A 17,019-nucleotide genomic window follows, 5' to 3' on the forward strand; every position below is an offset into this window, starting at 1 on the left:
TTAGAACATCTACAAACACAATTAGCTATCTTGCTGCCCTATACGCCCGCGGGCGCGTCCATGCGTGTCCTTGGCAGTGCCTGGACAAAAGCCAATTTGCTCCCTCCACAACCACAATCCTCAAAAGTCGGAACCCTACTATTCTTAAATAGTTCAACTCCACTACAAGTAATTCTCTCAACATGCAGCCTTCTGCCCCATCAAGCGTGCAATGTCAGCAACCACCAGCATAATTTTTCAGCCATGCACCGCATTTATTACCTTTAATTATTATTTTTAAAAACATGCACTCTCTCGCCTCACCAAGTCATGCATGTCATACATGTCCAACGCATCATAATTATTCATGTAATTATCCACATCATACATCTTACACAAACTCATGTCATTAGTATGTCATCTTATTCATGTGGTATGAAAAAAATGATGGAACTGGCTGTAGATATTGATCGTTACGATGTATTAAAGAGTGAAAATATGAATTGAAGAAGGAAATACATGCATACAAGTATTTGTTGGTGTGTCTTCTATTCACAAATATAAAAGCATTTTTAAATGAAAAACTCTACAATGCTACAAGACTTTTCAGAGATGCATCTGTTGAAATGAAAAGGAAGGAATACCATATATTAACTTGATAGTCTAACTTGAGATATCTTTTATTAGAAAAATTAATTCAACTTATTTCGAAATTTCTCAAACACTTAAGTTGCTAAGTTACCAAAATAAATGTTAGAAAGCAGTAATAATATTTCGTGACTACATGTCTCTTAATATTTCCACATCAACACGCGGAGAATCATCTAGTTTCATGCAAACCCATGCATAATCATCTAGTTTCATACAAACCCATGCATGGTACGTGGATCATAGAGATAGCATAAAAGCTTAGTAATTCGGATACCGGGCATCACATTAGTCCATCCAAAAGGGCCAGCGAAGTCCAAATTCAACCTAAAACAAAAGTAAAACAACTAAAATATAAAGATAGCATTGGCGGGCGGCTGGAGTTCACTACTTCTTGGTCGGGCCCTTGCCCTTGTGGTCGGCAACGCGAGGGTCCATTTCCTGCATGTATGCGTTCGCACGGGAGGATCCTCATTGTCGTCGCCCATGCTCGTGGTGCCACTCGCGTCAGGCTGCCTTCGCCTCCAACTCCGGTGTGCGCATCTGCATGGGAGCCGCATGCACGGGCACCTAGCGATGCTCAGGCGGTGCTAGCGCTTGAGGGGAATGGGAGACGGCCGCCCTGCTCCGGATCTGGAGCGGCGCGGAGCGGGACTGGCGAGCGTGGGGTGGGCGACCGCGGCCCACATTGTTGCAGTGGAACCCGGAGGAGCAGGCGGCGGACGTGACGAAGCTCGAGCTCCCAACGGTGTCCAGCTGCGAGCTCCTCATCGTCCGGTGAGTCGCTGTCGAAGCCGGCTTCCTCCTTCACACCTCCTTCACAAGGCCGTCCCAGTCCATGGGATCAGTCTCGCTGCTGAAGTCGTGGCCGGACTTGGCCATGATGGAGGAGGCAAAGAGATTGTGAGAGAAGTGGAGAAGACGGAGGGGAGCGAAGAGGGCGAAAGGACTAAGAGTGCCTAGGGTTTGTCTCATCGGGTGGGGTTTTGTGGGACGGTAGTGAGGGTGGGGTGGGCCAGAGTGGGCCAGTCCGATATGGCCGTGGTGCCTGGACGCGTCTAGGCCTTCCATGTTCACCCCAGATATGAGTCGGATATATGGGCACTGTTAGTCAAGGCGTTTGAGCTGGTTTTAAACATTGCGGTTGGATAGCCCGTTCGGTCATTTGGGCGGGTATGGTCCGGTTGTAGATGCTCTTAACAGGGCCGTACCGAAGCTTTATTTTTCTCGCGCATGGAGGTACGAATCGTAGGTGTCCCATGAATCCACACAGACACAGCTAGCATTAAATTGATTTATGACTCCCTAAACCACTACAAATACGTCTCCTCCTCCGAACCCTTCAAATCAAAAGTCATCACTTCACGTCCCAACTCCAAACACAGAACGTATAAAAGATCCAAGAAGAAGACCAGAAACCCGTGCAGAACAAGGGAGGAGGACTGAACCAAGACCGTCTCGCGCGGCCGCTATGCTCTTGGTTTACCTCCTCCTCTTCCTCCACCTCTCTTCCTCCGTCTGCGAGGCCAGCAGCCGGAACCACCGCCTCGTCCTCCCCACGGCCGGCCGCGTCCCCGCGGCCCCTGCATCATCGACTATGACGATGTACCGTCGCCTTCTCCGCGCCCCAATGGTAGGAACGAAAGTACATGCATGTGCATTCACTTCAATCTAGGCTGTATGCAATGCAGGCGTGCTCCTTCCTAGCACACTAATCTGTTCGTGCATTGCGTAATATACATGGCTGATGGCTTGATACAGCAGCAGCACTCGTCGGCGTCCTCCTACTCCCACGACCAAGAACACGTGCGAGGCACGATAGCGATGCAACAGCAGCAGGGGCCTTCTCCGTCGCCGCAGCCGGATGTGACGCTGGCCAGGGACGCCGTCCAGGAGGGCAGTGTGCCGCCGGCCGATCAGGACATGGTGATGCCGCCGCCACCAGGGGACGACAGCGGGGATCAGGAAGCTGCAGGAGGCGGCGATGCCGTCGGCAGTGAGGGAGGATCGTCGGATCTGATCACCGATGATCAGCCGGAGAGCGATGCGGTCGACATCGGCGTCGACTACGTGCCCCCGAAGACGCACCCTCCATCTCACAACTAGATGGTCTACGATGACGACGAAAAAGTTACATTAGCTACATATCAGTAAAACGCTCGTGCGTTGCTACGGGCTATACTGTATATAAATAAATCAGACAAATTATTGATATTGAATCTTATTTCTCTCTCATACATCAACCTCAAGGTCGACAGCAGGTTTCCGCGATCTAGTGTAGCATAAACATGGCCAAATTGGAGGGCTATACTGTATATAATAAAAGGGATTTGTTTTCACTGTATGTATGATACACTGTATGAAAAATGTAACAATGTGACAGTCCAGGCTCCCACAAATCCAGACCATATTGGAGAGAAAAATGTCTAAACTATGGACCCTGTTATCTCCAACACGCATACCAAACATAAAAACGCCACCCCATGACACACCCTTATGTTTTTCTGTCGGACCCTTCCCTTCCGCTCGGTTTTCGCCGTAGTGAGACCTTTCTCGCTGGAGTCCTATCCTTTAAAACGGAATGACGCCCACCTCATCTTCGCCATCGCGGCCTCTCTCCTTCACACCATACTTCCCCACGGAGGGATTGCATTTAGACGTCGAAAAAAATTAATGGCGAGGGAGTCATGGAGGAGGGGTAGAGAACGAACCGGTGAAAGCCAAAAAAACCTGCGTACAATGTTTGCTCCGCCTGGGTCATAGAGGAGTCCCCCTGGTAGAGGAGTTTGGGGAGAAGAGGACGGCGACACGAGGACACGTCAGGAGGATCGCAAGGAAGGCACGCTAGTAGAGGAGATCAGGGAGAAGAGGACGGCAGCGCGAGGACGTCGTGATTATCGTGAGGAGGGCAGGCGATGGGAGGATTGCGTTCACATACACGTTAATGGGCCAGCCCAATGCTATGATGTGATGATGTCAAAGGTGGGCGAAAGATAGGAGTGGTGGGATGAGGTGGAGTGAGGCAAGACTACCAACTAAGACATTAGTAGTAGAGATTATTAAGAGTTGGTATAACATACATAATCCTTATGGAAAATGTTAGGCTGAATCTTTGAGTAAGTGAATCTATCTTGTAAACTCCATTGTAGACCATGCATACACATTATTCTCCAGAAGAACTGGTGCAGATTATTTGAAGGAGCTTGATATCCCATAGACCATAGTCCTCGTGTAGTCTTGCATTGAAAGATATAGATATGTAAGACAGTTAGCTTGGAATGGAATAGATAATTAAATGGAAAAGAAAAGAACTGAAATGAGGTAGAACTTCCAGTAGGGTCACATTTCATTACTCAGACTAACCAAAAGTTTCAGAACCGAGTTTTTGGAGCTCTTTGTCTTTGAGGTCATCATTCTTTATAATCTAAAACGTGAACATTTGGTTGGTAAAGAACATTACGTGTTAAATATGACATGTTATAGCAAGCCTAATATCAGGACCACCTCTCATGGGCACAATCAACTCCCTAAAGCCTCTTTTTTTTATCAGATGCATAATGCACATCACTTACCGAGGAAGATTTTAGCCTCTTCAACATAACAATCGGCATCCCTTGTCAAAGCTCACACCAAAATAACTGCACGTGTAATCATTCTACCCTTTGATTGATAGACTGAAAATAAGTACACAAAAATAGGAGCTACTCACATTCAAACTTCTGCCAAAAGCTCGTTGATGGTCATGCCCCTTCAACATGTTCACACATAGTACGTCAAAAAATAATATTCCTCCAACCAGCCCATACAGAATGCCTCAAATTGGCATGATAAAACAAATCCAGATTGCATTATTCATTGAAATGATAAAAAATGAAAACATCTCAAACCAATATGTATGTAGAACCTGAAATTATACCTTATGTATCAAAACGACTATACAACCTTCCAAAAAGCGAAGGAGGACCATACATAATACAATACTCCTTTCCAGCGCTCTACGTCGCCCGCCTCCCAATGCATGCCTGGTCATCTCCATGGCCTACAGGAGGCGCTTCACCTACAGCAGAATTTCGAGATAGGAATCCCTTCTTCACCTACAGCAAAATTTCGAGATCCCAACACTATCAGGCTAATACAAAGATCCATGAGAAGTGTGAACGCACCAACGTCTCCTGGTATGCATGGACCGTACGGGTAACTGATTTGGGAAACGTAGGCGGCGATGCTGGCATGGACGACGGCACATGATACATCTATAGTGAGACCGACGGCGGCCAGCAGCACCGTGGCGGCCCAATTCGATAAGCCCGGCGGTTGAGTACCTGGAAGGCCAGTAGCCCACACCCACGACGTTGGCAAAGTAGCTCGGGATGGCAGCGGCGAATCGCTGGATCACCCGTGTCAGTGACCTCGAGGTGCTGTTGGCGCGAAGGGGAGCATGTTTCCACTTAGGGATGGCAATGTTATCCATGGATCTAGATACCCATGGATACCCGACCCGGTTGAGCAAGGGTATGGAGCACATTTATGCCCATGGGTTCGTGGATATGGATACCCACAAACAGCCAGGTTGGGCATGGTTATAGTTTGTGCTCCATGGATATCCAATGGATACCCGTATGACATGTGGTGCCATATGCCAGTGATAGTAGAAAGAGCGAATCAATGGGAAATGGCAGTCAATATGCAACTTGTGCCATAAGCTGTATGCTGCAGGATCAACCTGTGGTATGTCACACTTAAGGACTAATCGTATTACTTTGTCAGGACCCCGATTCCAAGTCACATCGATCTAGCCGGTAACACCTCATATCACTTTGCGGCATCACGCACGGTATTCCCAGGGTGTCGTCTTACCATGGCCCGGGACCGGTTGCGCCTTTTGGCTCACGTATATGATAATGTCGCTAGCATCCATATGACAGAGAACCCGGGCCGACATGGCTAGTCGTGAACCCAAAGCGGCACAGACCTATGGAGACAGGCATACATGAATCACATCGAGCATGTTGGTCATCAGCGAGTGATTCCGGGCTGTAGCACTGGGCTAACAGGACTCCGGGGAACCCGGGCTGTAGCAGGCTAGGCAGGACTCCGGAAGTCACCGCGTGACATTTCCCCGAAGGGACAGACATAGGGACGAAGTGAAACACATGCCGGCCAGTCAAGTGTCCTGAGCAGTAGTGCTGGGCTAGCAGGACTCCGGTGAACCGGGCTGTAGCGGACTACTATGGCTCGAGGAACACTAGACTACATTTCCCCATAAGAAAGGCTGCCAAGGATAAACAACTAGATTGTCGGATCCCACTCATACCAAGCATTTCAATCATACACACAATATGCCGATATGAGTACATACAACATGGCATCACAACAAAACTCTACAACTCAAGTACTTTATTTAAAGGCTCCAGAGAGCCATACATAACAAGTTCATACAAATAGGGGTCACATGACCCGACACTCAAGTCATACAATCATACAAGCACATGCGGAAGCAACTAGTCTGAGTACATACTCTAGAAAGAAAGAAGGCTTCTCGAAGCCTGTCTATCTACATAGGGCCCTCCATGGCCAGGATCACCACCTGGGTGGCTAGTCACTCGTCGACGTCAAGGTCTACGTAGAACCCATCGGAGGGGGCGGTGTTGTCGTCTGAAAACAGTAATTAAGCAAACATGAGTACAAAGGTACTCAGCAAGTCTTACATCAGAACCTACTATACATGCTTATTCTCAAGAAGGTGGTGGGGTTAATGCAGCAAGCCATCTTTGACTCTTGGCTAAGCTATCCTACGGAACTTCACCAGTAAAATAGTTTTCGCACACGAGTCCACTACTCACCAACACAATACTCCACCGGGGATCCTCCCTCGTCATCCTACGAGAGGGCCATCCTCGGTACTCACACTTATCTTGAATCTTTTAGTAGTATCCATTAACTTGTCTATGAACTATATAGGCAACCAAGTAGTCCTTTACTGCGGACGCGGCTATTCGAATAGTTTTATACCCTGCAGGGGTGTACTTCGTCATACACGCTTTCACCACTTACCGCCGTTTACAGGACATGTACTCGGCAACCTTCAAGCGGAAGCCCAGCGAGGGTGTCGGCCACGGCCTACCTAAACACTTAAGTCTCTAGTCCAGGTTTATCGCCTATCCAGGTTCCATCCGCAGGGAGTCCGGTCAAGGTTTCCACATACGGCCCCGAACGATGTGAACAGGGTCCCGAGACGCCAAACGGGCGCCCGGCATACCCGGCCACGGTGTATCTACCGCAACATAGCCCACCCCTAGGGTCAGCGCTACGCACGGCCGCCAACACATAACCTACAAACACCAGAAGCTATTTGCAACTCCTGGACAGAGTACTAGGGTGATTAAGAAGCCGAGAGGGTCCATTGGTTTCGGGCCCAATGTACGGTAGTAACTGCATCTTAAATCACACATACAGATCTCAGTTCTTAGGGACGGCCTGAATGAAACAACCCACCATGTACTCCTACATGGCCTCTCATCGATACCTTTACCAAAACATGTTCAACACATCCCTCACATTACCGACATAAGCATTTCACTCTAGCCCATCACCCAGATGAACCAGACCTGACACAACTCTAAGCATAGCAGGCATAGCAAGGTAGGAATCACATACATGGCTCAATCAACTCCTAAACATGCTAGTGGGTTTCATCTAGTTACTGTGGCAATGACAGGTCATGCAGAGGATAAGGGTTTAACTACCGTAGCACACAGCAGTTTGAATCGCGTTGTCTTAATGCAGTAAACAAGAGCAGAAGCGAGAACATGGGTTTGTATCAGAATGATCAATGGTTGCTTGCCTGATGGAGTGGTAGTGGAATACTGCCCTTCAGTTGGATACTCGTGAATATCCTCGGAGGCAGAACCTACCACGAAGAATACATCGGAACACAATCAACACATGACGATATGCAACAATATGATGCATGCTATGACATGGCAATATGAATGTGTCTTGGCCTAATGCAAGCTATAACAGAAAGGAATGAACTCATTTGAATCAAAGATTCAAATATTAGCTCATTAAAAATGGCCTTAATAGTGCATTTCCTTATTCTGCTTAAACAGCAAGGTAAACTTGTTTTGTCATGCATGAAACCATTACATATGGATAGATTGAATTTTTCTAATCATTTTTCATATATAAATAATTTCATTTGGAGTTACGGTTGAATTTCTATGATTTTTAGAAGTTTTAAACATTTTCTGGAATTTCCTGAATAAAAATAAATCCAGAAAATGCATTACTGCGTCAACATTGCATCATGCTGACCTCAGTAGGTCAAAGGCGCCAGCCCAGGTCAAACCTGACTGGTGGGCCCCTTCTGTCAGCCTCTCAGCTAATTAACAGGATTAGATTAACACTAATTAGCTGTCAGTGGGGCCTGGGCCCACATGTCAGTGACTGATTTAATTAAAATTAATTAAAACTAATCCTAAATTAGTTAGCAGACCGGCCCCACCTGTCATAGACTCAGGGGGGGTCTGTCTGGGCCCACCCAGGAGTCAAACTGGGTCAAACTCGCCGGCGTTGAGCCGCCGGCGAGGCCGAGACGGTGGAGGGCTTCGGATTTGGTCCTCCGGTGATCAAATCGACGGCGGAAACGTGCTACGTGTAGCTGGGGCTCGTGCGCATCTCGTGGGGCAAGTGGGAGGAGCTGGGGTGGAGCGAGCTCGCCGGAATCGAGCTCGTGGCGGCGGCCGGAGTTCGGACGGGGTGGGTTTCAACGCTACGGTGCACGGGAGGAAGGGCTGGTGGTGGCTACGGGCTCCTGGTGCTGCACTGAGCACAACGACGAGCTTGGCTTCGAGCCACTGTGGCTCTGGCTATGACGGCGCCATGGCCGGCGGCGGGGAGCTCTCGGGTGCGGTGGAACGGCGGCTACAGAGGCCAAACGAGCACAGGAGCTAGGGGGAAAGGAAGAGGAGCTCACAGCGGAGTCGGAGAGGGGGTCAGCGAGCTCAGGGAGGTCCTGGCGACGGCGAATCGGCCGGAGACGGCTTGGGTGCCCGAGGTTGAAGACGAGGGCGTAGACGGCGTTCGGCAGCGTTTGGGGTCGTGTGGGTCGGCGAAGAGGTCCAGGGCGACGAGGCGGAGCTATTGGGCTTGTCGGAGGGGCGAGGGAGTGGCTGTGGTGGCAACTACGGCGATCGGCGGCTAGGTACGCGCTCGTCCATCGCGGGAGAGAGTGAGGGAGACGAGGGGGAGAGTGAGAGAGGATGAGAGGGGGACGTGGGGGTCGCGTGGCACTCCTGGACGTCTCCAGGACATCGGCAGAAGCAGGAGGTGGCCAGCGCGTGGCCGGCGCGCGGCGAGCACGCGCCCCTGCCTCCTGGCGCGAGGAGGACGACGACTGGCGAAGCCAGTAGGCTGGGCCGAGCCAGGTGGGCTGGCCAGCTCAGGTAAGGCCCAGGTGGCTTCCTTCTCTCTTTTTTTTAAATTTGTTTCTGTTTTCTATTTAACTGCAACTGTTGGGCTTTATTAAAAATACTAAAACATTTCCAAAAATCCTGAAAATAATTGTGAGCTCTGTTTAGAATATTTCCAACAGGAAACATTTATTTCCAGAATTATTTGAGCATTTAAATTATTTTATAGCATTTAAATGCCCAAACTCAAATACTTATGATTTAATTCAATGACCTTCTGTTGACCTAGAAAATTGTGCACCAATTTTGCTAGAGGTTTTAACCCAAGACAAGGAGGGTGAACTTTTTAGAAGGGCATTTCAGGTTCATTGAAAATAATTTTAGTAAACCCTAGTTGTTTCCAGGGGGGTGTTGGGGTTTCTGCTTTCCCCATTTCAAATTTAAGAGGAAATTTAAACATGATGCACACTCTAATGCTTGAACTAGCTAGGGTGTGACAACTCACCCCCACTCAAAAGAATCTCGTCCCGAGATTTAGGATCCTCCAGGAAGAAGGTGGGGTACTCAAGTCGAAGACGATCCTCCCTTTCCCAAGTGGCTTCTTTCTCGGAATGGTGTGACCATTGAACCTTGAGAAACTTGATATTCTGACGTCGAGTGGTACGCTCGGCCTGATCAAGGATACGAACGGGATATTCCCGATAGGAGAGGTTATCTTGTAGATCAAGCGTTTTATGGTCCACTCCACGGATAGGATCCGCGAAGCAACGCCTGAGTTGTGAAACGTGGAAGACATTGTGAACTCTGGAAAGATGCGGAGGTAGTTCCAATTGGTAGGCAACTTCTCCTCGTTTGGCAAGAATGCGAAAGGGTCCAATGTAACGAGGGGCCAATTTGCCTTTGATACCGAAACGATGGGTTCCCTTTAACGGAGTAACCCGAAGGTAAGCCTTCTCGTCGACTTCATAAGTCATAGGCTTATGTTTACGATCATATTGACTCTTTTGACGAGATTGGGATGTTTTCAATTTCTCACGAATAACGCGAACCTGCTCTTCTGCTTCCTGAATCATATCCGGGCCAAAGAGTTGTCTTTCCCCGGTTTCTGACCAGTTGAGAGGCGTTCGACATTTTCGTCCATAGAGAACTTTGAAAGGAGCCTTGCCCAAGCTGGCTTGATAACTATTGTTATAAGCAAACTCCGCGAATGGAAGGCATTTCTCCCAACTCATTCCGAACGAGATGACAGAAGCTCGGAGCATATCTTCCAGAATTTGATTGACTCGTTCTACTTGACCACTTGATTGAGGATGGAAGGCGGTGCTAAAGGAGAGACGAGTTCCCATAGCATTTTGGAAACTTTCCCAAAATCGAGAGGTGAAGAGACTTCCACGGTCTGAGTTAATTTCCAATGGAACACCATGAAGAGACACTATTCGGGAGATGTATAAATCAGCTAGCTGGCTAGAGGTGATACTCTCACGAACAGGTAGGAAATGGGCTACTTTGGAAAGACGGTCGGTCACGACGAAGATGGCATTATTCCCTCTCTTGGTCCTGGGAAACCCAGTGATGAAATCCATACTGATTTTATCCCATTTCCACTCGGGAATAGCCAAAGGTTGAAGGGTGCCAGCAGGCCGTTGATGCTCTGCTTTAACACGACGACAAACGTCGCAATTAGCAATATATTGAGCGATTGCTCTCTTCATCCTAGTCCACCAAAACCTCTGGCGTAGGTCTTGATACATTTTAGTACTACCGGGATGAATGGTGAGAGGGGATTCATGAGCTTCCTTAAGGATTAGCCGCCTCAGGTTTCGTGCCTTTGGAACCACTAGGCGATTCCCAAAGTATATGACACCTTGATCATCAATGGAGAAACAATTCGTGACTCCTTTCTTAATGTTTCTCTTAATACGGGAGATTCCCGGATCTACCTTCTGTACCTTGATGATCTGATCTGTAAGGGTAGGTTTCGCCACCAGGGTGGATAGGAATCCTCGAGGAACAATGTGAAGATTTAGCTTACGAAATTCCTCATGGAGAAATGGTTGACTTTGTTGTAACATTAGGTTGTTACAATAGGACTTACGGCTTAGCGCATCAGCCATGACATTGGCTTTGCCCGGGGTGTAAGTTATTCCTAAGTCGTAATCCGAGATCAACTCAACCCAATGTCTTTGCCTGAGATTCAAATCTGGTTGGGTGAAGATATATTTCAAACTTTGGTGATCAGTGAAGATCTCGCAACGATTACCGAGAAGGTAATGTCGCCAAGTTTTAAGTGCATGGACTACAGCTGCAAGCTCTAGATCATGTGTGGGATAATTTTCCTCATGTGGGTGTAATTGCCGTGAAGCATAGGCAATTACCTGACGATCTTGCATGAGTATGCAACCTAGTCCTTGTCGCGAGGCGTCGCAATAGATAATAAAGTCCTTGGAGAAATCTGGTGGTACCAGTACGGGAGCAGATGTCAGGCGTCTTTTCAGTTCCTGAAAACTGAACTCGCACTGTGGAGTCCACTCGAACTTTTTATCTTTCTTGAGGAGTTCAGTCAGAGGTTTAGCAACCTTGGAGAAATTCTCAATGAAGCGGCGGTAGTAGCTCGCTAAGCCAAGGAAGCTCCGAACTTGCTTAACCGTCTCAGGTGGAGTCCAATCAAGGACGGCTTGAACTCGCTCGGGATTGACAGCAATACCCTTACCAGAGATTACATGGCCTAGATAGGTCACTTCTGGCAACCAAAATTCACACTTGGAGAATTTGGCGTAAAGGCGATGCTCTCGAAGTTTCATCAATACCAGCCTTAGATGTTCGGCATGTTCCTCTTCATTCTTGGAGTAGATGAGTATGTCATCGAGGTATACTACGACAAATTTTTCCAAGTACTCCATGAAAACCGAGTTCATTAACCGGGAGAAGGTGGCTGGGGCATTGGTTAAACCAAAGGACATCACGGTGTACTCGTATTGGCCATAACGAGTAACAAAGGCCGTTTTGGGAATGTCCCCATTTCTGATTTTGATTTGATGGTAGCCCAACCTCAAATCCATCTTGGAAAAGACTGAGGATCCAGCGAGCTGATCATACAGATCGTTGATCCTGGGAAGCGGATATTTGTTCTTGATGGTGACCAAGTTGACAGGTCGGTAATCTACAACCATTTGATCCGTTCCATCCTTCTTCTTAACGAAGAGGACGGGGCAAGCCCAAGGAGAGGAACTAGGACGGATGAAACCCTTTTTCAAGGCCTCATCGAGTTGGTTCTTAAGCTCAGCTAGTTCTAAGGGTGCCATCTTGTAGGGTCTTCTAGAAATTGGAATGGTTCCTGGAACAAGGTCTATCACAAACTCGACATCCCTATCAGGTGGAACACCTGGCAGTTCTTCTGGAAAGACATCCGGAAAGTCTCGGACTACCGGAACATCCCCAAGGTCTGGAAGAGGGTTGGCATTTAGGGAGTAAAGCTGGCGCTTGGCCACTCGAGTTAAGACATTGACTGTCTCGCCCGATGGGTGAGTAAGTTGAACGGTTCTAATGGCACAGTCGATCTTAGCATAATGAGCTGACATCCAGTCCATACCCAAGATGATGTTTATGTCCGAGGACTTGAGAGCTATTAAGGATGCAAGGAAGACAAGTCTATCGACAAGAATTTCGTTCCCATGGCTTACTCTAGAAGTTTGCCATCTAGAGCCAGGAGTTTGAATTTCCATGGTAGAGGGCATGTCATAGAATGTCGTGTTGTGCAATCGAGCATAGTTCTCGGATATGAATGAATGAGATGCTCCAGTATCAAAAAGAACAGATGCCGGATGGCAGTTAACAAGGAGCATACCAAGGACGACGTTGGGATCCTCATGAGCCTCCTCGGCTGAAACATAATTGACATGGCCACGGGCAGTGGTGACCGGCTTGGCGTAGAATGTCTTTCCCGCGGGCTTACCACGGCCAACGGACTTTCCAGTCTAAATGGGGTTGTTGTTCTGGGGACACTCTCAGCTATAGTGACCCGGCTCTCCACACTTAAAGCATGTCACCACATTGGGGCATGGAGCAGCATTAGCAGCGGGGCCACTATAGGGCTTGGGCGGTGCAAACTGCTGGTTGGGACGAGGCGCCTCAAAGGATGGCCTCGGGATGAACCTGGGTGGCAGTGCTGTGCTTGGAATCCACACCCGGCGCTTCTGAGTTCCAGAGCCGGATGAAGAGCCAAAGTCACGGGAGTGCTTGCGTGAAGCGTCATAATCAGTCTGGCCCGTATCAGCACTGATGGCTTTATTGACCAACTTCTGAAAGGAGGTGCACTCGTGCAGACGAAGATCGCGGCGAAGCTCAGGGCTAAGTCCCTTGCGGAACCTTGCTTGCTTCTTAGCGTCAGTAGATACCTCTTCGGGAGCATAGCGTGCCAGATTTCCAAATTCACGACTATAAGCATCCACAGTCAGTCTTCCTTGGGTGAAGTTGCAGAACTCCTCCCTCTTGCGATCCATGAGACCTTCCGAAATTGATGCTCATGGAAAGCCTCACTGAACTCAGCCCAAGTAGTAACTTGGCCGACCGGGCGCATAGCTTCGAAGTTTTCCCACCAAAGGCTAGCAGGGCCTTCGAGGTGATAGGCAGCATAGGTAACCTTGTCGGCTTCGGCTACATTGGCAGAACGTAGCTTGTGAGTGATGCTGCGAAGCCAGTCATCCGCGTCGAGGGGTTCGACGGAATGGTTAAACTTTGGTGGGTACAGCTTGATAAAGTCATTGATTGACACCAAGTCATTTCGTGGGTGGCGTGCAGTGTTCTTCTCAATCCGCTCTAGCAGGCGGTTAGTCTCATGCTTGTTTCTTTCTGCCTCCAGCATTACTTCGGCCAGAGAGGGTGGGTGAGGCAGATTTTCACCCCTAGCTGCACTAGTTTCCCCCTGCTCCGAGGCAGCAGGGTTGCTGCGGGTGTTGACCATCCTAGGAGAAAACAAGACAATGGTTTAGATAAGGATGGCTCAAACTTAGCAAGGAAGTGCAGTATGTAATAGATAACACGGAATGCAGAGATGTTCATCCGTATGTCATGGTAATATAAAACTGCCATATATATACCAACGGTCATACACATCATACATAGTTTAGTACAAGCCCAGGCTACAGTACAACTATGATGGAAGACGTTACATCTCATCGGAGGCATTCCAAGCTCCTATACATTATTTGTCTACACCTCCGGAATTAACTACACACTAACTCGTATTCCACAAGTCACGCAGGACAGTGGAGATACAACTACTACAATACTAGTGGTACTACTACTAACTCAGACAGCTCCGTAGTAGTCCTCATAGAAGTCACCTCCGTAGCCTGGAAGTTCAACGTGACCATCCGGGAACAGACGGTCCTGAGGAGCCTGTGGACCATAGGGGCTAGGATAAGGTCTTGGACCAACAAACGGTGGCCTGTAGGGACCACGGGGTGGGGTGATGCCTCCCACATCACACCAATCCACCATGTCTGGCAGAGCTGATCTCACAGGATACAGATCCCTTGTATCCATACATCCAGCTTGCACGGCAGGTGCAAACCGAGTCAATGTGGCCCAATGATCAGCACGGGTATTGAAAAGCTCCAGCCTCAAGGCCCGATTCTCTCGGTCCTTATCTTCGAGCATCTCGGCAGTGGTACGAGTTAATGAGTCCTCCTGAGTGGAGTCAGCATAGATAGCCTGAAGATACCCTTGCGCTCCCGGGAGTGAAGCTGGCATGTAACGGAAGTCGGTGTTCCGAAGCAGGCCAGTCCGGACTCGCAAGATGGTCATCATGGAATAGGCAGCATCCTGCACAGCCATCTCAACAGTAACCCCGAGTCCATAGGAACAGTGGAGGGGCTCGGTAGATCCAGGATAAGAAGGAAATATCCTAACGGTGCAGAGATATTGGCTTTGATTAAAGTCGCGGAACTGCTCTTCCACGGTGTATTCGGGATACCAACGGTAGCCCGTCTCGATCATTACCCGGACTAACATAGCAGTATGACCGGGCACATCGAGGCACCAGGTCAGGCGAACCACTTGGTTTTGAACACGGTTGGCCATCTGAAAGCACAACCACAATGCAAAGACATCAGAATTTCTAGGGAAAATTGGACAGCATAACAGTTGTAAATGCTCAAAAAAAGATTTGAGACATCCACAATAGTTCGCAATACCACTCAACAACATCATATCAAGATTCTGACCCAATTAGCAACATACTAAAATAGTAGAAACTGTACTGGGGCTTGTAGCAACAATCCTATAAGCTACTGCGGATTAGTAACACGTGAACCTGATAGAAGAAGAGAGCCTAGTCCTTAACCCACGTTGAATGAGAAGAGAATGACTCAGATCAGAGGCATAGGGTAAAGGAGTAAAAGAGCCTTACGTTCCCTCCCACAATCAATTCCCCTACATATAACTAAAGCATTTCTAGACTCGACATCAACCAGTTTGACTCAACGAACCTACAGGCAGTCCGGCTCTGATGCCAACGCTGTCAGGACCCCAATTCCAAGTCACATCGATCTAGCCGGTAACACCTCATATCACTTTGCGGCATCACGCACGGTATTCCCAGGGTGTCGTCTTACCATGGCCCGGGACCGTTTGCGCCTTTTGGCTCACATATATGATAATGTCGCTAGCATCCATATGACAGAGAACCCGGGCCGACATGGCTAGTCGTGAACCCAAAGCGGCACAGACCTATGGAGACAGGCATACATGAATCACATCGAGCATGTCGGTCATCAGCGAGTGATTCCGGGCTGTAGCACTGGGCTAACAGGACTCCGGGGAACCCGGGCTGTAGCAGGCTAGGCAGGACTCCGGAAGTCACCGCGTGACATTTCCCCGAAGGGACAGACATAGGGACGAAGTGAAACACATGCCGGCCAGTCAAGTGTCCTGAGCAGTAGTGCTGGGCTAGCAGGACTCCGGTGAACCGGGCTGTAGCGGACTACTATGGCTCGAGGAACACTAGACTACATTTCCCCATAAGAAAGGCTGCCAAGGATAAACAACTAGATTGTCGGATCCCACTCATACCAAGCATTTCAATCATACACACAATATGCCGATATGAGTACATACAACATGGCATCACAACAAAACTCTACAACTCAAGTACTTTATTTAAAGGCTCCAGAGAGCCATACATAACAAGTTCATACAAATAGGGGTCACATGACCCGACACTCAAGTCATACAATCATACAAGCACATGCGGAAGCAACTAGTCTGAGTACATACTCTAGAAAGAAAGAAGGCTTCTCGAAGCCTGTCTATCTACATAGGGCCCTCCATGGCCAGGATCACCACCTGGGTGGCTAGTCACTCGTCGACGTCAAGGTCTACGTAGAACCCATCGGAGGGGGCGGTGTTGTCGTCTGAAAACAGTAATTAAGCAAACATGAGTACAAAGGTACTCAGCAAGTCTTACATCAGAACCTACTATACATGCTTATTCTCAAGAAGGTGGTGGGGTTAATGCAGCAAGCCAGCTTTGACTCTTGGCTAAGCTATCCTACGGAACTTCACCAGTAAAATATTTTTCGCACACGAGTCCACTACTCACCAACACAATACTCCACCGGGGATCCTCCCTCGTCATCCTACGAGAGGGCCATCCTCGGTACTCACACTTATCTTGAGTATTTTAGTAGTATCCATTAACTTGTCTATGAACTGTATAGGCAACCAAGTAGTCCTTTACCGCGGACGCGGCTATTCGAATAGTTTTATACCCTGCAGGGGTGTACTTCGTCATACACGCTTTCACCACTTACCGCCGTTTACACGACATGTACTCGGCAACCTTCAAGTGGAAGCCCAGCGAGGGTGTCGGCCACGGCCTACCTAAACACTTAAGTCTCTAGTCCAGGTTTATCGCCTATCCAGGTTCCATCCGCAGGGAGTCCGGTCAAGGTTTCCACATACGGCCCCGAACGATGTG

At 48.6% G+C, this 17,019-nt stretch overlaps 1 protein-coding gene across 1 annotated transcript; it reads left to right on the plus strand.

Annotated features, from left to right (window-relative positions):
* Positions 1–2,098: 2,098 nt before the first annotated feature.
* On the plus strand, positions 2,099–2,733 carry LOC147959851 (uncharacterized). Its single transcript, XM_087534367.1, has 2 exons — positions 2,099–2,260; positions 2,389–2,733. Exons 1-2 carry the CDS (start codon positions 2,099–2,101, stop codon positions 2,731–2,733), a joined length of 507 nt encoding a protein of 168 aa, XP_087390493.1.
* Positions 2,734–17,019: the final 14,286 nt, after the last annotated feature.

Source organism: Triticum urartu, chromosome 7A, assembly GCF_056163025.1.
Source record: "Triticum urartu cultivar PI428250 chromosome 7A, HENAU_Tu73, whole genome shotgun sequence".
Lineage (NCBI taxonomy): Eukaryota > Viridiplantae > Streptophyta > Magnoliopsida > Poales > Poaceae > Triticum > Triticum urartu.

Coding starts and splice junctions, on each gene's coding strand:
- LOC147959851 (XM_087534367.1), top strand. CDS start 2,099: ATGCTCTTGGTTTACCTCCTCCTCTTCCTCCACCTCTCTTCCTCCGTC. Junction 2,261..2,388: donor GCCTTCTCCGCGCCCCAATG/GTAGGAACGAAA, acceptor GGCTTGATACAG/CAGCAGCACTCGTCGGCGTC.